The 15,447-nt window shown below is 45.3% G+C and overlaps 1 protein-coding gene and 1 long non-coding RNA gene across 2 annotated transcripts; one reads left to right on the top strand and one right to left on the bottom strand.

Annotated features, from left to right (window-relative positions):
* The first annotated feature begins 770 nt into the window (after nt 1–770).
* LOC141164530 (uncharacterized) lies at nt 771–6,984 on the top strand. Its single transcript, XR_012250924.1, has 3 exons — nt 771–870; nt 1,154–1,281; nt 6,814–6,984. It is a non-coding gene; the product is annotated as an uncharacterized lncRNA (long non-coding RNA).
* Nucleotides 2,364–7,026, bottom strand: LOC141164529 (gastrotropin-like). The gene is made up of 4 exons (XM_073649889.1): nt 6,867–7,026; nt 6,344–6,516; nt 3,863–3,952; nt 2,364–2,479 (listed from the first exon to the last, which is right to left on the bottom strand). Exons 1-4 carry the CDS (start codon nt 6,931–6,933, stop codon nt 2,426–2,428), a joined length of 384 nt encoding a protein of 127 aa, XP_073505990.1. The 5' UTR covers nt 6,934–7,026; the 3' UTR covers nt 2,364–2,425.
* Nucleotides 7,027–15,447: the final 8,421 nt, after the last annotated feature.

Genomic DNA, 15,447 nt, shown 5'->3' with positions numbered 1-15,447 from the left:
CTCACCATATCCACCCGGAAGGCATACCACGCATAGGGTCAGGGAAGCCGAGAAAGGTTTCGCCACCAAAAGGCCCGAGGGAGCCGGACATAGGTGGGTCCCTGGTGAGGACGGCCAGTAGGAAGGAAGAGAGGGGAGCTCAGGACCACGCTCCGGAACTGCCTGGGAGTTGGCCGAGTCCCGCACCTGGTGGACGCAGCACGGCTCGGGTGGTCACTCTTGGCCGAAGTGACCGGAGCAACACCTGTGAGTAAAAGCCTTGAAACTGCACCACACGTCTCTGAGCTTCCTTGCTGCACCATCACTACCACTATCATCCTCATCTGCTGCCCTGAGGCCATACCCCTCCCGTTGGGGGTTATACCATCTACGCTGCATAACCATATCACCGGCCTCAGCGGTCTGCCCTGCAGCGGCGGCCTCATAGCCGCAATCAACGGGTGGCGTAGTCGAACATTTCTAACATCTACTGCTAAACGCTGCCACTCAGTTTGACTCCCTGGGCACGGATCGGGTCACCGCCACGAGACTACTACCCCCATCTGATCCGGATCCGGGTAAGCTTCCCCGTGCGCGCGATGCCGCGCGACGCAGCAGGCCCAGGGGCGCATCATAGACATTACTTAATTCACATTTCAAACTAAAAAATAAATATACCTTTTGCCTGAGCCTGAATTTATGTTATCTGATTTCTGAAATTACCATTATCACACATGTCGTAATACATGTTCTTATCTAGGATACAGGTTTTATTCTCTTATCTTGTTCAGCAATCTGCAGATCAGCTGTCATATAAAGGCAGACTCAACTATGACCAGGCCGTCTGATCTTTTATTACCTGTCATTAACCTCAGACACAAGAAGAAGCAGGTAGAGAAAGAATGAAAATATCTATCTATCTATCTATCTATCTATCTATCTATCTATCTATCTATCTATCCTCATATCTATCTATTATCTAGCTAGCTATCATCTATCTATTATCTTTCTATCATCTATTATCTATCTATTATCTATCTATCATCTATTATCTATCTATCTATTATCTATCTAATATCTATTATCTATCTATCATCTATCTATTATCTATGTCTATCTATCTATCTATTATCTATCTATTTATCTCTAACTATCTATTTGATATGTAACAAAGACTTGTTAAGGGTGAAGATGACTGTTGGATGATGTCCAAGAAAAAAGTGCCATATGAGCTTGTCATCAATCAGGTCAGGACTGCATGACTCTTCAGGAGTCTGAGACCGCCCACATGACTCTTCTTGGGTAATTTACATACAATGAATACTGAATTCTATTTTTTTTTCATACATGGGGGTAAAGCAAATAATTATTGGTTGAAGTTTCCAAATAGCTGAAGAGCCACAGGTTCTAGACCCCTATAGTAGAGTATTACCAAAAGTTTTGTTTGGCCTTTTTTATATAACATTACTGCCTTAAAAAGGCATAACTTAAAGGTTTATTCCCATCTTTAGAAGTTATCATCTATCTATGGTATAGGTGATAACTTGCTGATCTTGGGGGGCCGATTGCTGGGACCCTCACTGATCCTACAGAGCCTCATCTGAATGGAGCAATGGCCGGAAATGTGCCCTGCTACTTCATTCATTGTCCCATAGAAACTGGAAAGAGCAGATATTACTACCTCATCATTCACATGGGGAACAGCAAAGCCCTGTTTTTCGGTTCTGTGAGGGCCCCAGCGATTGGATCCCTCCTGATCAGAAAGTTTTCACTTATCCCATGGATTAGTGATAACTAGAGATGAGTGAACCGGAACTTATATGTTCGGGGTTCGTACTGGACAGTTAGTGTCGGGTGCCAAACGCTGAACATGGACTTCTTCCGGAAATCCGTTGCAATGTTCAGAGTAACGGGGAAGTCCGTTGCAGAGAGAGAGAGGGAGAGAATTCGGGTCCTCGTAGTTTTCAATGGTGTTCAGGTTCTGGTTCAAGCTCCTGTATGGTTCTGGTACCCGAACTGAACTATGGAATAAAGTTCGGGTCCTATCCCAGAACCCAAACTTCTACGGATCTACTCATCCCTAGTGATAACTTCTAAAAATGGGAAAAACTCTTAAAGCTCCTGGTGCTAATGCGAAATCTGTCACAGCTTAGGCTATTTATAAAATCAGTGCCAAAATATGTCAGAAAAGTTTTGGGGTCCCATAAGTCTCTAGGCTCAATGTGTTCTTCTACATCCGCACTACATATATAGCCCCTTTGTGGTAGAAACAAGTTGAGCTCTACAAGTTTGTGGCAAATACTTTATATTAGTAAAAATGCTCTAGTTCATTTATGTTGCTGTTTTTCTTTTTACTTATGCCGAAATAAAAGGAAATAGACAAATTTTCATGCAAATCATCTTTATTATTTGAAAGCTATAGGAGGAGCAAGTGGAAATCTTGAGTTTATGCCACTTTCTTACTGATCCTCTTGAAGGTGATTCCTCCGCTCACTGAGGTCTGTAAAATAAAAGTAGATTAGAGGAACATGGAAATGAGTATTATAGTAAAGTCACAGTGAAAACAATCAGCTCTTTATCTTTTCTAAAAAAATATATATATTTTTTCTATTCTACTTTCCCTAAACTTACAGAAGAATAGCAGAATAAGTGACGCTATTCATGTCTTAAAGCAAGAGTTACAACAGAGCCACCTGCTGGTCATAGAAGAGTACTACTCTCCAAGAAAATTAAATAGATTTTTACTCTTAACTTTGAAAAGTTTTATTTCAGTCTTGGAAATGATTTGTTGCAATGTACTTGGATATGGTGTTCCATTTGTTTATTTTGAAGCATCATTTATCTACTCCAGACATATAAATCAAGGCTCTTTATTACTGTCACTGGAGGGATAATCTATATGTGGCTCCTATTCTGAGCTCTACAGTATGTGTTGACTGTGCAGCCGCGATTGGGGTTAGCCTATACATAAATTATTTTCTCCACTTTGGTTATGGGCTAAGTAAGTTTATTCACTGGGGTGTTTTAAGAAATAAGTATTGATTATGGACCTGCATGGTGACAAGGCAACAGTGGCTTCCCTATATGGGGTGCAGAGGTAGAAGTCTCACATTGGCTCTACAGGGTATGGGGAACAAAGACTGACTCATCTGACACCTTGGGCACTAATGCTATAATGGCGGATAGTAGGGGGAGGGCTGTTACAGATTTTGCATTGGGCTCAATCGCTTTAAGTTACACAACCCTCGATACACATAACATTGTGGGTTATAGTTAAATTAGTGACAAAATGGAATCCTAGAATGTTCTCATGGAATCATAGAATGTTACAGTTGGAGGGACCTCCAGGGTCATCGTGTCCAACCCCCTGCTCAATGCAGGATTCACTAAACCATCTCAGACAGATGTCTGTCCAGCCTCTGTTTGAAGACTTCCATTGAAGGAGAACTCGCCACCTCTCGTGGCCGCCTGTTCCACTGGGGAATTGGGGAAGTAGTAGAACGCACATGGACACTCTGTGAGGCCCCAGAGTTCACATCTGAACCCACCCACAAGTTCCATTCCCATAAATGGAAAATGTGACCCTTAGAGGTCAAGACCTAGACTAACTCGTTCTGAGGGTCAACACTCATACCAATATATATATCTTATTTCTGAAAATTCCTAATTGTCTCTTATGATACAATATACTCTATGCACAATCAAAGCATAAAGTTAGGCCACATACTAAAGAACCTAAAAGAATAAAATGAGATAACGCAGCGATCTTGAAGACCACAGGAAGTGGAAAAAAAACAGGATTGTGGTTTTGGCACTGGATATTATATGACATTTTGCATATTTCTTATTCACCTTATTTTATTTTCACTTAGAAGAAGCTTACCTCAACAAGCTTCCCACCCGCAATCTCGGAAGTGTGATGGTAATTAGGGAAATCCACAGCTATCTTATCACCTTCCCATTTCACAGTTGTCTGTAAAGAGTTAAAAAAATAAAATAATGAAAGTTGTACCATACGCATTAGACAAACCCATCAATTTTGATGAGACCAGATGATAATGCTAGGTGTATGCGAACCCCCTGTGTCTATGGAGAAGGAGAGAAGGATGGAGCATATTGAAAATGAATGCCTGATCTTTTTGTTAACATGGGAGATAAACCAATGCCGGAGGAGTCTGGCAGCAGCTCAATCTCCTTTCTCCTTTGAAAACACATTTACCTTCAAAGGAAACGAGTGTGCTCGTGTATTGGGAGATGGGATGAAACAACTCCTGAGATACTTAAGGTTTATAGCACCGTTAAGGTAGTGAAAAGCCATTAAATGCACACAGTGATATGACAAGATTAGGGTAATGCACACAGTAATATCACAATATTAGGGTAATGCACACAGTGATATCACAATATTAGGGAAATGCACACAGTGATATCACAATATTAGGGAAATGCACATCGTGAGATCACAATATCAGGATAATTTACACAGTCATATCACAATATTAGGGTAATGCACACAGTGATATCACAATATTAGGGAAATGCACACCATGATATCACAATATTAGGGTAATGGACACAGTCATATCACAATATTATGGTAATGCACACAGTGATATCACAATATTAGGGAAGTACACACCATGATATCACAATATTAGGGTAATGGACACAGTGATATCACAATATTAGGGAAATGCACATCGTGAGATCACAATATCAGGATAATTTACACAGTCATATCACAATATTAGGGTAATGCACACAGTGATATCACAATATTAGGGAAATGCACACCGTGATATCACAATATCAGGATAATGCACACAGTCATATCACAATATTATGGTAATGCACACAGTGATATCACAATATTAGGGAAGTGCACACCATGATATCACAATATTAGGGTAATGGACACAGTGATATCACAATATTTGGGTAATGCACACAGTCATATGACAATATTAGGGAAGTGCACACAGTGATATCACAATATTAGGGAAGTGCACACAGTGATATCACAATATTAGGGAAGTGCACACCGTGATATCACAATATTAGGGAAGTGCACACAGTGATATCACAATATTTGGGTAATGCACACAGTGATATCACAATATTAGGGAAATGCACACAATGATATCACAATATTGGGATAATGCACACAGTGATATCCCAATATTAGGGAAATGCTCACCATGATGTCACAATATTAGGAACATGCACACCATGATATTACAATATTACGGTAATGCACACAGTCATATCACAATATTATTGTAATGCACACAGTGATTTCACAATATTGGGATAATGCACACAGTGCTATCACAATATTAGGGCAATACACACAGTGATGTCACAATATTAGGGCAATACACACAAAGTTATAGCACAGTGATGTCAAAGTACAGAGTTAATCTACTCGGTGATGTTACAGCACAGGAATTATACAAACAGTGATGTCAGCAGTACAGGGATAATGACATCTGCATATCAATGCACAGGAACATCATACACTAAAATCTCACCATGCACTTCTGACCTCACAGTATATGGACATAAACTTACATTGCTGTCACATGCAGTTATATATGAGGTCACATAACAAAAAGTAATAATGCAGACAAAGAATAAGAAACTCAACATGGGTGGTGGTCAGGATGTTCAATAGTAAAAGACAGAAGACACAGTCAATTTTTCCTTAGTCATCACTTACGGAGACAACTATTGGTGTAATGCTTGGTTGTCCATTCATTAGAATAAGTGCAATGCAATATACCTGATTGTATGGTGTAAATAAAATTGGATTCATGGAGATTAGCCAAGACCCTGGTGGCTGTATCTTTAAAGGGGTCATCTGGTTTGGTCAACCCTTTTAAACTGGCCATAGACATAAAATATCCTACTAAAGGTCCTGATAGCTCCAATAACATACAGTATATTCACTGGTCTAATGGATAATCGGCTTATTTTGCAAGCAAGGTCACCTAAATATTCTAAAACAAAGTTAATTAAGGTACAAGCAGTAGAATTCAGTTCCAGAGCTTTCCTTCAACTCCTTATAAGTATCTCTCCAACTCTTTAAGAAGACCAATAGAGGTGAAAATTTCACTTCTACTGTTTCAACGTGTTTCACGCATGGAAGCTACTTGGAAGTTGAGCTGATGGACACTTCTTGCGTTCATGCTCAGTATGGGGCTGATAACTTTATGGCTTGGCCAAGAATTCTGTGTATGTTCTCAGAAAATATATATATAAGAAAAAGTCATCATAACATCATCTACTGTATAAAGTCCCTATAAATTAAAGAACTGTACAATGAGAATACATAAGTGAGTTTAGCTGGTGAACAATTCATTACCTTAAACTGCTTGCCGCCCATAGTCTGCATGTCGGATTCTTGGCCAACAACAAACTTATTGGTGGTTGTGTGTCCTGGGTAGATCTGAGACCAGGTGAACTCGTTTCCATTTTGGACTACTTCGGTGGTATATTTAAAACTCTTTCCCTTTTCAATTTGGGCTTCGGGGATGCCTAGGAAGAAAGAATACTTGGTTAGACAAAAGCAGTATTTATCCAAATCTTTGGGTTGTATAGATGAAGCCAAAATTGTCAATTTTGGTTGAAAAGTTGTAAAAATCAATATAGTATTGCCTATATTTAACTAAAAATAGCGATCGTAGGGAAAAATAGCAAAACTAAACTTTTGTTAAGGGATTTAAAGAGGCATCAATAAACTTGAAGACCAGGTTGACCGACCATTTTGTCTTGCCTCACCAAGACCTCCTGTGTTGAACTTCTTCAAACACCTTCCCTTAAATTTTCTTACAGATATAGGTTTCTAAAAATATTTCTACATCAGAAAATGGAATGAAAAGACTCACCGATAAGTTTCATGAATGATTCATAGTTCTCTTGGGATTCAACTTCATATTTTCCAGAGAAGGCCATGGTGAGGTTGGAGCGGCAGAGAAGGTCCACTGGAGACTGGGAAGGAGAAGAGCAGTGAGTAATGTACGTCTGTTAGCTCCTCTTTATATACCTCATGAAGACTGATAAAGGCACTCTTCCCATCAAAATTATCTTTCTTCATCTAAGAATTGAGTAATGTAGAGTATATCAAACAGATAAATCACTGATAAATCAGTGTTAGTGACCTGTGGGGAAAACCAGGTTCAAACAACTCAGCTCCAACCATGGACATGTAAATTGAGCTTCATTATCTGGTGACCTGGTTGTCAGTGATTAGGCGCTGATAATGTGATTTGGGATGATAACTAATATAGTTGCTATACCCTGTAAATGCTAAAGGTACTGTGAAATGTATGAGCATAGAAGGAATAATGACATACGGTGATAAAAGAAACAATGTAGTACATATCTAGTCCATGATTTATAATAAAAATGTTAGGATAAAAATTTTATTCTAAGTCATATTGCACGACTTGTTAAAGGGTTGATTGTGACTTGTAGGATTGCTACTTCCAATAGGTGGCGCTATAGAGTACAAGTCCTCTTTTTCTCTGAAGAGGCAATTTGCATAATAAAAATGTTCAACTTTTTAAGTGGGTCACCTTAAATTTAACAGGTGCCTAATCACCCAGATTGGTAGAAATATTGCACTTGAGGTTCAAAGCTAGGTTCACGATGGATTGCTTGGTCTATCCAAGTTTCTGCATGCTCGTCCCTAAATGCATTACCAACCACTTCACCCCATATTAGAAGATCATAGGGGATTAGAGATGCTGGCCGGGACTTGTAATGATCAACTGATCACTGGGACTTTTACATAAAAAGGGTTTGTCTACATGAGATAGGCCCTTTTGAAGAAGATTTTCTCGCATTCAATGGTGTTACTCTACACTTGTTGGCTTCAGTGCAAAATCTCCAAAAGGGTCCCAACTATCACAGGTCTTTAATAGTATTGGTCATCACATATGGGACCTTTTGGGGCTTCCCTTTTGGAAGACCTTTTGGTGTACCATACTTTGGTCATCTGACTGCTGAGGTCATTGATAGGCTGCAGCCAGTTGACTAGAATGGTAAGACATCAGAGAAACATCCAGCCACCTGACCTCTGTAACCAATCACAGGCGTAGGAAGCTGAGTGGCAAAAGAATGGGATGTCAATGCCTACGGTCCCGTTACAGAGTGGTCTGGGCTGGATCCATTGGGGTAAGAGCAGATGAGTATGCCTTAGTTTATTCCTTAAAAAACCCTGCAGTTTGTATATTTTTTTTTTTACACATCAGCTGACATCTTTCATAGTTTCTCACTAAAATATTCAGCAATCTTCTCAACTCCTCATCCTCTATAACATGGTACATGTAGGGCAGACATTACTGAATGTGAAAGGGTCACTTTAAGACTTCATACAACTGGAATAGAAAACACTTATGGTAAACCCATTTCCAAAATGCACAATTCAAAAACACCAAAATAATTTTAATTAATTTGCCTACAGACTACTTATCACTTGGAGGTGGTGCACCTCACAGTACTGCCATCAATGGTGAACCAAGAAGGGCACCTCACCGTACTGCGACCAATGGTGAACAAAAGGGTGCACCTCACCGTACTGCCACCAGTGGTGAACCAAGGGGTACTCCTCACAGTACTGCCACCAATGGTGAACCAAGAAGTGCACCTCACAGTACTGCGACCAATGGTGAACCAAAGGGTGCACCTCACCATACTGCCACCAGTGGTGAACCAAGGGGTGCTCCTCACAGTACTGGCACCAGTGTTGAACCAAGGAGTGCTCCTCACAGTATTGCCACCAATGGTGAACCAAGGGGTGCACCTCACCGTACTGCCACCAGTGGTGAACCAAGGGGTGCTCCTCATAGTACTGCCACCAATGGTGAACTAAGGGGTGCACCTCACAGTACTGTCACGAGTGGTGAACCAAGATGTGCACCTCACAGTACTGCCACCAATGGTGAACCAAGGAGTGCACCTCACCGTATTGCCACCAGTGGTGAATCAAAGGGTGCTCCTCACATTACGGCCACCAATGGTTAACCAAGGTGTGCTCCTCACAGTACTGCCACCAATGGTGAACCAAGAGGTGCACCTCACAGTACTGCCACCAGTGATAAATCAAGGTGTGCACCTCACAGTACTGCCACCAATGGTGAACCAAGGAGTGCACCTCATGGTACTGCTACCAATGGTGAACCAAGGGGTGCACCTCACCGTACTGCCACCAGTGGTGAACCAAGGGGTGCACCTCACAGTACTGCCACCAATGGTGAACCAAGGAGTGCACCTCACCGTACTGCCACCAATGGTGAACGAAGGGGTGCGCCTCACAGTACTGCCACCAATGGTGAACGAAGGGGTGCACCTCACAGTACTGTCACCAATGTTGAACAAAGGAGTGCTCCTCACAGTACTTCCACCAATGGTGAACCAAGGGGTGCTGCTCACAGTACTGCCACCAATGGTGAACGAAGGGGTGCACCTCACAGTACTACCACCAATGGTGAACCAAGGGATGCACCTCACAGTACTGCTACCAATGGTGAATCAAGGCATGCGCCTCACACTACAGCCACCAATGGTGAACCAAGGGGTGCTGCTCACAGTACTGCTACCAATGGTGAACGAAGGGGGGCACCTCACAGTACTGTCACCAATGGTGAACCAAGGAGTGCTCCTCACAGTACTGCTACCAATGGTGAACCAAGGGATGCACCTCACAGTACTACCACCAATGGTGAACAAAGGGGTGCACCTCACAGTACTACCACCAATGGTGAACCAAGGGATGCACCTCACCGTACTGCCACCAATGGTGAACCAAGTGGTGCACCTCACAGTACTGCCACCAATGGTGAACCAAGTGGTGCAGCTCACAGTACTGCCACCAATGGTGAACCAAGGGGTGCTCCTCACAGTACTGCTACCAATGGTGAACCAAGGGGTGCTGCTCACAGTACTGCTACCAATGGTGAACCAAGGAGTGCACCTCACCGTACTGCCACCAATGGTGAACCAAGTGGTGCACCTCACAGTACTGCCACCAATGGTGAACCAAGTGGTGCACCTCACAGTACTGCCACCAATGGTGAACCAAGGGGTGCACCTCACAGTACTGTCATCAATGGTGAACCAAGGAGTGCTCCTCACAGTACTGCCACCAATGGTGAACCAAGGAGTGCTCCTCACATTACTGCTACCAATGGTGAATGAAGGGGTGCACCTCACAGTACTGTCATCAATGGTGAACCAAGGAGTGCTCCTCACAGTACTGCTACCAATGGTGAACCAAGGGGTGCGCCTCACAGTACTGCCACCAATGGTGAACGAAGGGGTGCACCTCACAGTACTGTCACCAATGGTGAACAAAGGAGTGCTCCTCACAGTACTTCCACCAATGGTGAACCAAGGGGTGCTGCTCACAGTACTGTCACCAATGGTGAACGAAGGGGTGCACCTCACAGTACTACCACCAATGGTGGACCAAGGGATGCACCTCACAGTACTGCTACCAATGGTGAATCAAGGTATGCGCCTCACAGTACTGCCACCAATGGTGAACCAAGGGGTGCTGCTCACAGTACTGCCACCAATGGTGAACGAAGGAGGGCACCTCACAGTACTGTCACCAATGGTGAACCAAGGAGTGCTCCTCACAGTACTGCTACCAATGGTGAACCAAGGGATGCACCTCACAGTACGACCACCATTGGTGAACAAAGGGATGCACCTCACAGTACTGCCACCAATGATGAACCAAGGTGTGCGCCTCACAGTACTGCCACCAATGGTGAACCAAGGGGTGCTGCTCACAGTACTGCTACCAATGGTGAACCAAGGGGTGCACCTCACAGTACTGTCACCAATGGTGAATCAAGGAGTGCTCCGCACAGTACTGCTACCAATGGTGAACCAAGGGGTGCTGCTCACAGTACTGCTACCAATGGTGAACGAAAGGGTGCACCTCACAGTACTGTCACCAATGGTGAACCAAGGGAGTGCTCCTCACAGTACTGCCACCAATGGTGAACCAAGGGGTGCTGCTCACAGTACTGCCACCAATGGTGAACGAAGGGATGCACCTCACAGTACTACCACCAATGGTGAACCAAGGGATGCACCTCACAGTACTGCTACCAATGGTGAACAAAGGGATGCACCTCACAGTACTGCCACCAATGATGAACCAAGGTGTGCGCCTCACAGTACTGCCACCAATGGTGAACCAAGGGGTACTGCTCACAGTACTGCTACCAATGGTGAACGAAGGGGTGCACCTCACAGTACTGTCACCAATGGTGATCCAAGGAGTGCTCCTCACAGTACTGTTACCAATGGTGAACCAAGGGGTGCTGCTCACAGTACTGCTACCAATGGTGAACCAAGGGGTGCACCTCACAGTACTGCCATCAATGGTGAACCAAGGGGTGCTGCTCCTCATAGTACTGCTACCAATGATTAACGAAGGGGTGCACCTCACAGAACTACCACCAATGGTGAACCAAGGGATGCACCTCACAGTACTGCTACCAACAGTGAACCAAGGGGTGCACCTCACAGTACTACCACCAATGGTGAACCAAGGGATGCACCTCACAGTACTGCTACCAATGGTGAATCAAGGTATGCGCCTCACAGTACTGCCACCAATGGTGAACCAAGGGATGCACCTCACAGTACTGACACCAATGGTGAACCAAGGTGTGCTCCTCACAGTACTAATACCAATGGTGAACCAAGGGGTGCACCTCACAGTACTGCCACCAATGGTGAACCAAGGGGTGTACCTCACAGTACTGCCACCAATGGTGAACCAAGGGGTGCACCTCACAGTACTGCCACCAATGGTGAAACAAGGGGTGCACTTCACAGTACTGCCACCAATGGTGAAACAAGGGATGCTCCTCACAGTACTGCCACCAATGGCGAACGAAGGGGTGCACCTCACAGTACTGCCACCAATGGTGAACCAAGGGAAGCACCTCACAGTACTTCTACCAATGGTGAATCAAGGTAGACGCCTCACAGTACTGCCACCAATGGTGAACGAAGGGGTGCACCTCACAGTACTACCACCAATAGTGAACCAAGGGATGCACCTCACAGTACTGCTACCAATGGTGAATCAAGGGATGCACCTCACAGTACTGCCACCAATGGTGAACCAAGGGATGCACCTCACAGTACTGCCACCAATGGTGAACCAAGGGGTGCTCCTCACAGTACTAATACCAATGGTGAACCAAGGGGTGCACCTCACAGTACTGCCACCAATGGTGAACCAAGGGGTGTACCTCACAGTACTGCCACCAATGGTGAACCAAGGGGTGCACCTCACAGTACTGCCACCAATGGTGAAACAAGGGGTGCACTTCACAGTACTCCCGCCAATGGTGAAACAAGGGATGCTCCTCACAGTACTGCCACCAATGGCGAACGAAGGGGTGCACCTCACAGTACTACCACCAATGGTGAACCAAGGGATGCACCTCACAGTACTGCTACCAATGGTGAATCAAGGTAGGCACCTCACAGTACTGCCACCAATGGTGAACGAAGGGGTGCACCTCACAGTACTACCACCAATGGTGAACCAAGGGATGCACCTCACAGTACTGCTACCAATGGTGAATCAAGATATGCGCCTCACAGTACTGCCTCCAATGGTAAACCAAGGGATGCACCTCACAGCACTGCCACCAATGGTGAACCAAGGGGTGCTCCTCACAGTACTAATACCAATGGTGAACCAAGGGGTGCACCTCACAGTACTGCCACCAATGGTGAACCAAGGGAAGCACCTCACAGTACTTCTACCAATGGTGAATCAAGTTAGGCGCCTCACAGTACTGCCACCAATGGTGAACGAAGGGGTGCACCTCACAGTACTACCACCAATAGTGAACCAAGGGATGCACCTCACAGTACTGCTACCAATGGTGAATCAAGGGATGCACCTCACAGTACTGCCACCAATGGTGAACCAAGGGATGCACCTCACAGTACTGCCACCAATGGTGAACCAAGGGGTGCTCCTCACAGTACTAATACCAATGGTGAACCAAGGGGTGCACCTCACAGTACTGCCACCAATGGTGAACCAAGGGGTGTACCTCACAGTACTGCCACCAATGGTGAACCAAGGGGTGCACCTCACAGTACTGCCACCAATGGTGAAACAAGGGGTGCACTTCACAGTACTCCCGCCAATGGTGAAACAAGGGATGCTCCTCACAGTACTGCCACCAATGGCGAACGAAGGGGTGCATCTCACAGTACTACCACCAATGGTGAACCAAGGGATGCACCTCACAGTACTGCTACCAATGGTGAATCAAGGTAGGCACCTCACAGTACTGCCACCAATGGTGAACGAAGGGGTGCACCTCACAGTACTACCACCAATGGTGAACCAAGGGATGCACCTCACAGTACTGCTACCAATGGTGAATCAAGATATGCGCCTCACAGTACTGCCTCCAATGGTAAACCAAGGGATGCACCTCACAGCACTGCCACCAATGGTGAACCAAGGGATGCTCCTCACAGTACTAATACCAATGGTGAACCAAGGGGTGCACATCACAGTACTGCCACCAATGGTGAACCAAGGGGTGCACCTCACAGTACTGCTACCAATGGTGAACCAAGGGGTGTACCTCACAGTACTGCCACCAATGGTGAACCAAGGGGTGTACCTCACAGTACTGCCACCAATGGTGAACCAAGGGGTGCACCTCACAGTACTGCCACCAATGGTGAAACAAGGGGTGCACTTCACAGTACTGCCACCAATGGTGAAACAAGGGATGCTCCTCACAGTACTGCCACCGATGGCGAACGAAGGGGTGCACCTCACAGTACTACCACCAATGGTGAACCAAGGGATGCACCTCACAGTACTGCTACCAATGGTGAATCAAGGTAGGCGCCTCACAGTACTGCCACCATTGGAGAATGAAGGGGTGCACCTTACAGTACTACCACCAATGGTGAACCAAGGGATGCACCTCACAGGACTGCTACCAATGGTGAATCAAGATATGAGCCTCACAGTACTGCCTCCAATGGTGAACCAAGGGATGCACCTCACAGCACTGCCACCAATGGTGAACCAAGGGGTGCTCCTCACAGTACTAATACCAATGGTGAACCAAGGGGTGCACCTCACAGTACTGCCACCAATGGTGAAACAAGGGGTGCACCTCACAGTACTGCCATCAATGGTGAAACAAGGGGTGCTCCGCACAGTACTGCCACCAATGGTGAACCAAGGGATGTACCTCACAATACTGCCACCAATGGTGAACCAAGGAGTGCTCCTCACAGTACTGCCACCAATGGTGAACCAAGGGATGCACCTCACAATACTGCCACCAATGGTGAACCAAGGGGTGTACCTCACAGTACTAATACCAATGGTAAACTAAGGGGTGCTCCTCACAGCACTGCCACCAATGGTGAACCAAGGGGTGCACCTCACAGTACTGCCACCAATGGTGAACCAAGGAGTGCACCTCACAGTACTGCCACCAATGGTGAAACAAGGGGTGCACCTCACAGTACTGCCATCAATGGTGAAACAAGGGGTGCTCCGCACAGTACTGCCACCAATGGTGAACCAAGGGATGTACCTCACAATACTGCCACCAATGGTGAACCAAGGAGTGCTCCTCACAGTACTGCCACCAATGGTGAACCAAGGGATGCACCTCACAATACTGCCACCAATGGTGAACCAAGGGGTGTACCTCACAGTACTAATACCAATGGTAAACTAAGGGGTGCTCCTCACAGCACTGCCACCAATGGTGAACCAAGGGGTGCTCCTCACAGTGCTAATACCAATGGTAAACTAAGGGGTGCACCTCACAGTACTGCCTCCAATGGTGAACCAAGGGGTGCTCTTCACAGTACTGCTACCAATGGTGAACCAAGGGGTGCACCTCACAGTATTGCTACCAATGGTGAACCAAGGGGTGCACCTCACAGTACTGCCTCCAATGGTGAACCAAGGGGTGCTCTTCACAGTACTGCTACCAATGGTGAATCAAAGGGTGCATCTCACAGTACTGCCACCAATGGTGAATCAAAGGGTGCATCTCACAGTACTGCCACCAATGGTGAACCAAGGGGTGCATCTCACAGTACTGTCACCAATGGTGAACCAAGGGGTGCACTTATATACCCACTACCCTATAAAATGCTGATTGGAGTGAAGGGTTATATGTGATAGCTCCCATCGATGAGCAATCTCAGCCAGTCAGCAGTGATGAGAAGTCTCTTATTACTTTCTCGTATGAAACTTTCTTTCTTAAATAAACCATTGGAACATTGAAGCATGTAATATGAACATGTGGTTGGGAAAAAAGAGAGGAAGGAAGGAACTCAGAAATAGAATTAAGAGTAAATTAAAGAATAGGAAAGACGGAAGGAAGGGAGGTAGCAGAGGAAGGAAGGGAAAGGAGGAAAAAGAGAAGG

This window comes from Phyllobates terribilis, unplaced genomic scaffold, assembly GCF_046119375.1.
Source record: "Phyllobates terribilis strain yellow unplaced genomic scaffold, ASM4611937v1 Scaffold_10__3_contigs__length_209671492, whole genome shotgun sequence".
Taxonomy (NCBI): Eukaryota; Metazoa; Chordata; class Amphibia; order Anura; family Dendrobatidae; genus Phyllobates; species Phyllobates terribilis.
The sequence above is the reverse complement of the archived record's forward strand: the minus strand, read 5'-3'. Positions and strand labels throughout refer to the sequence as shown.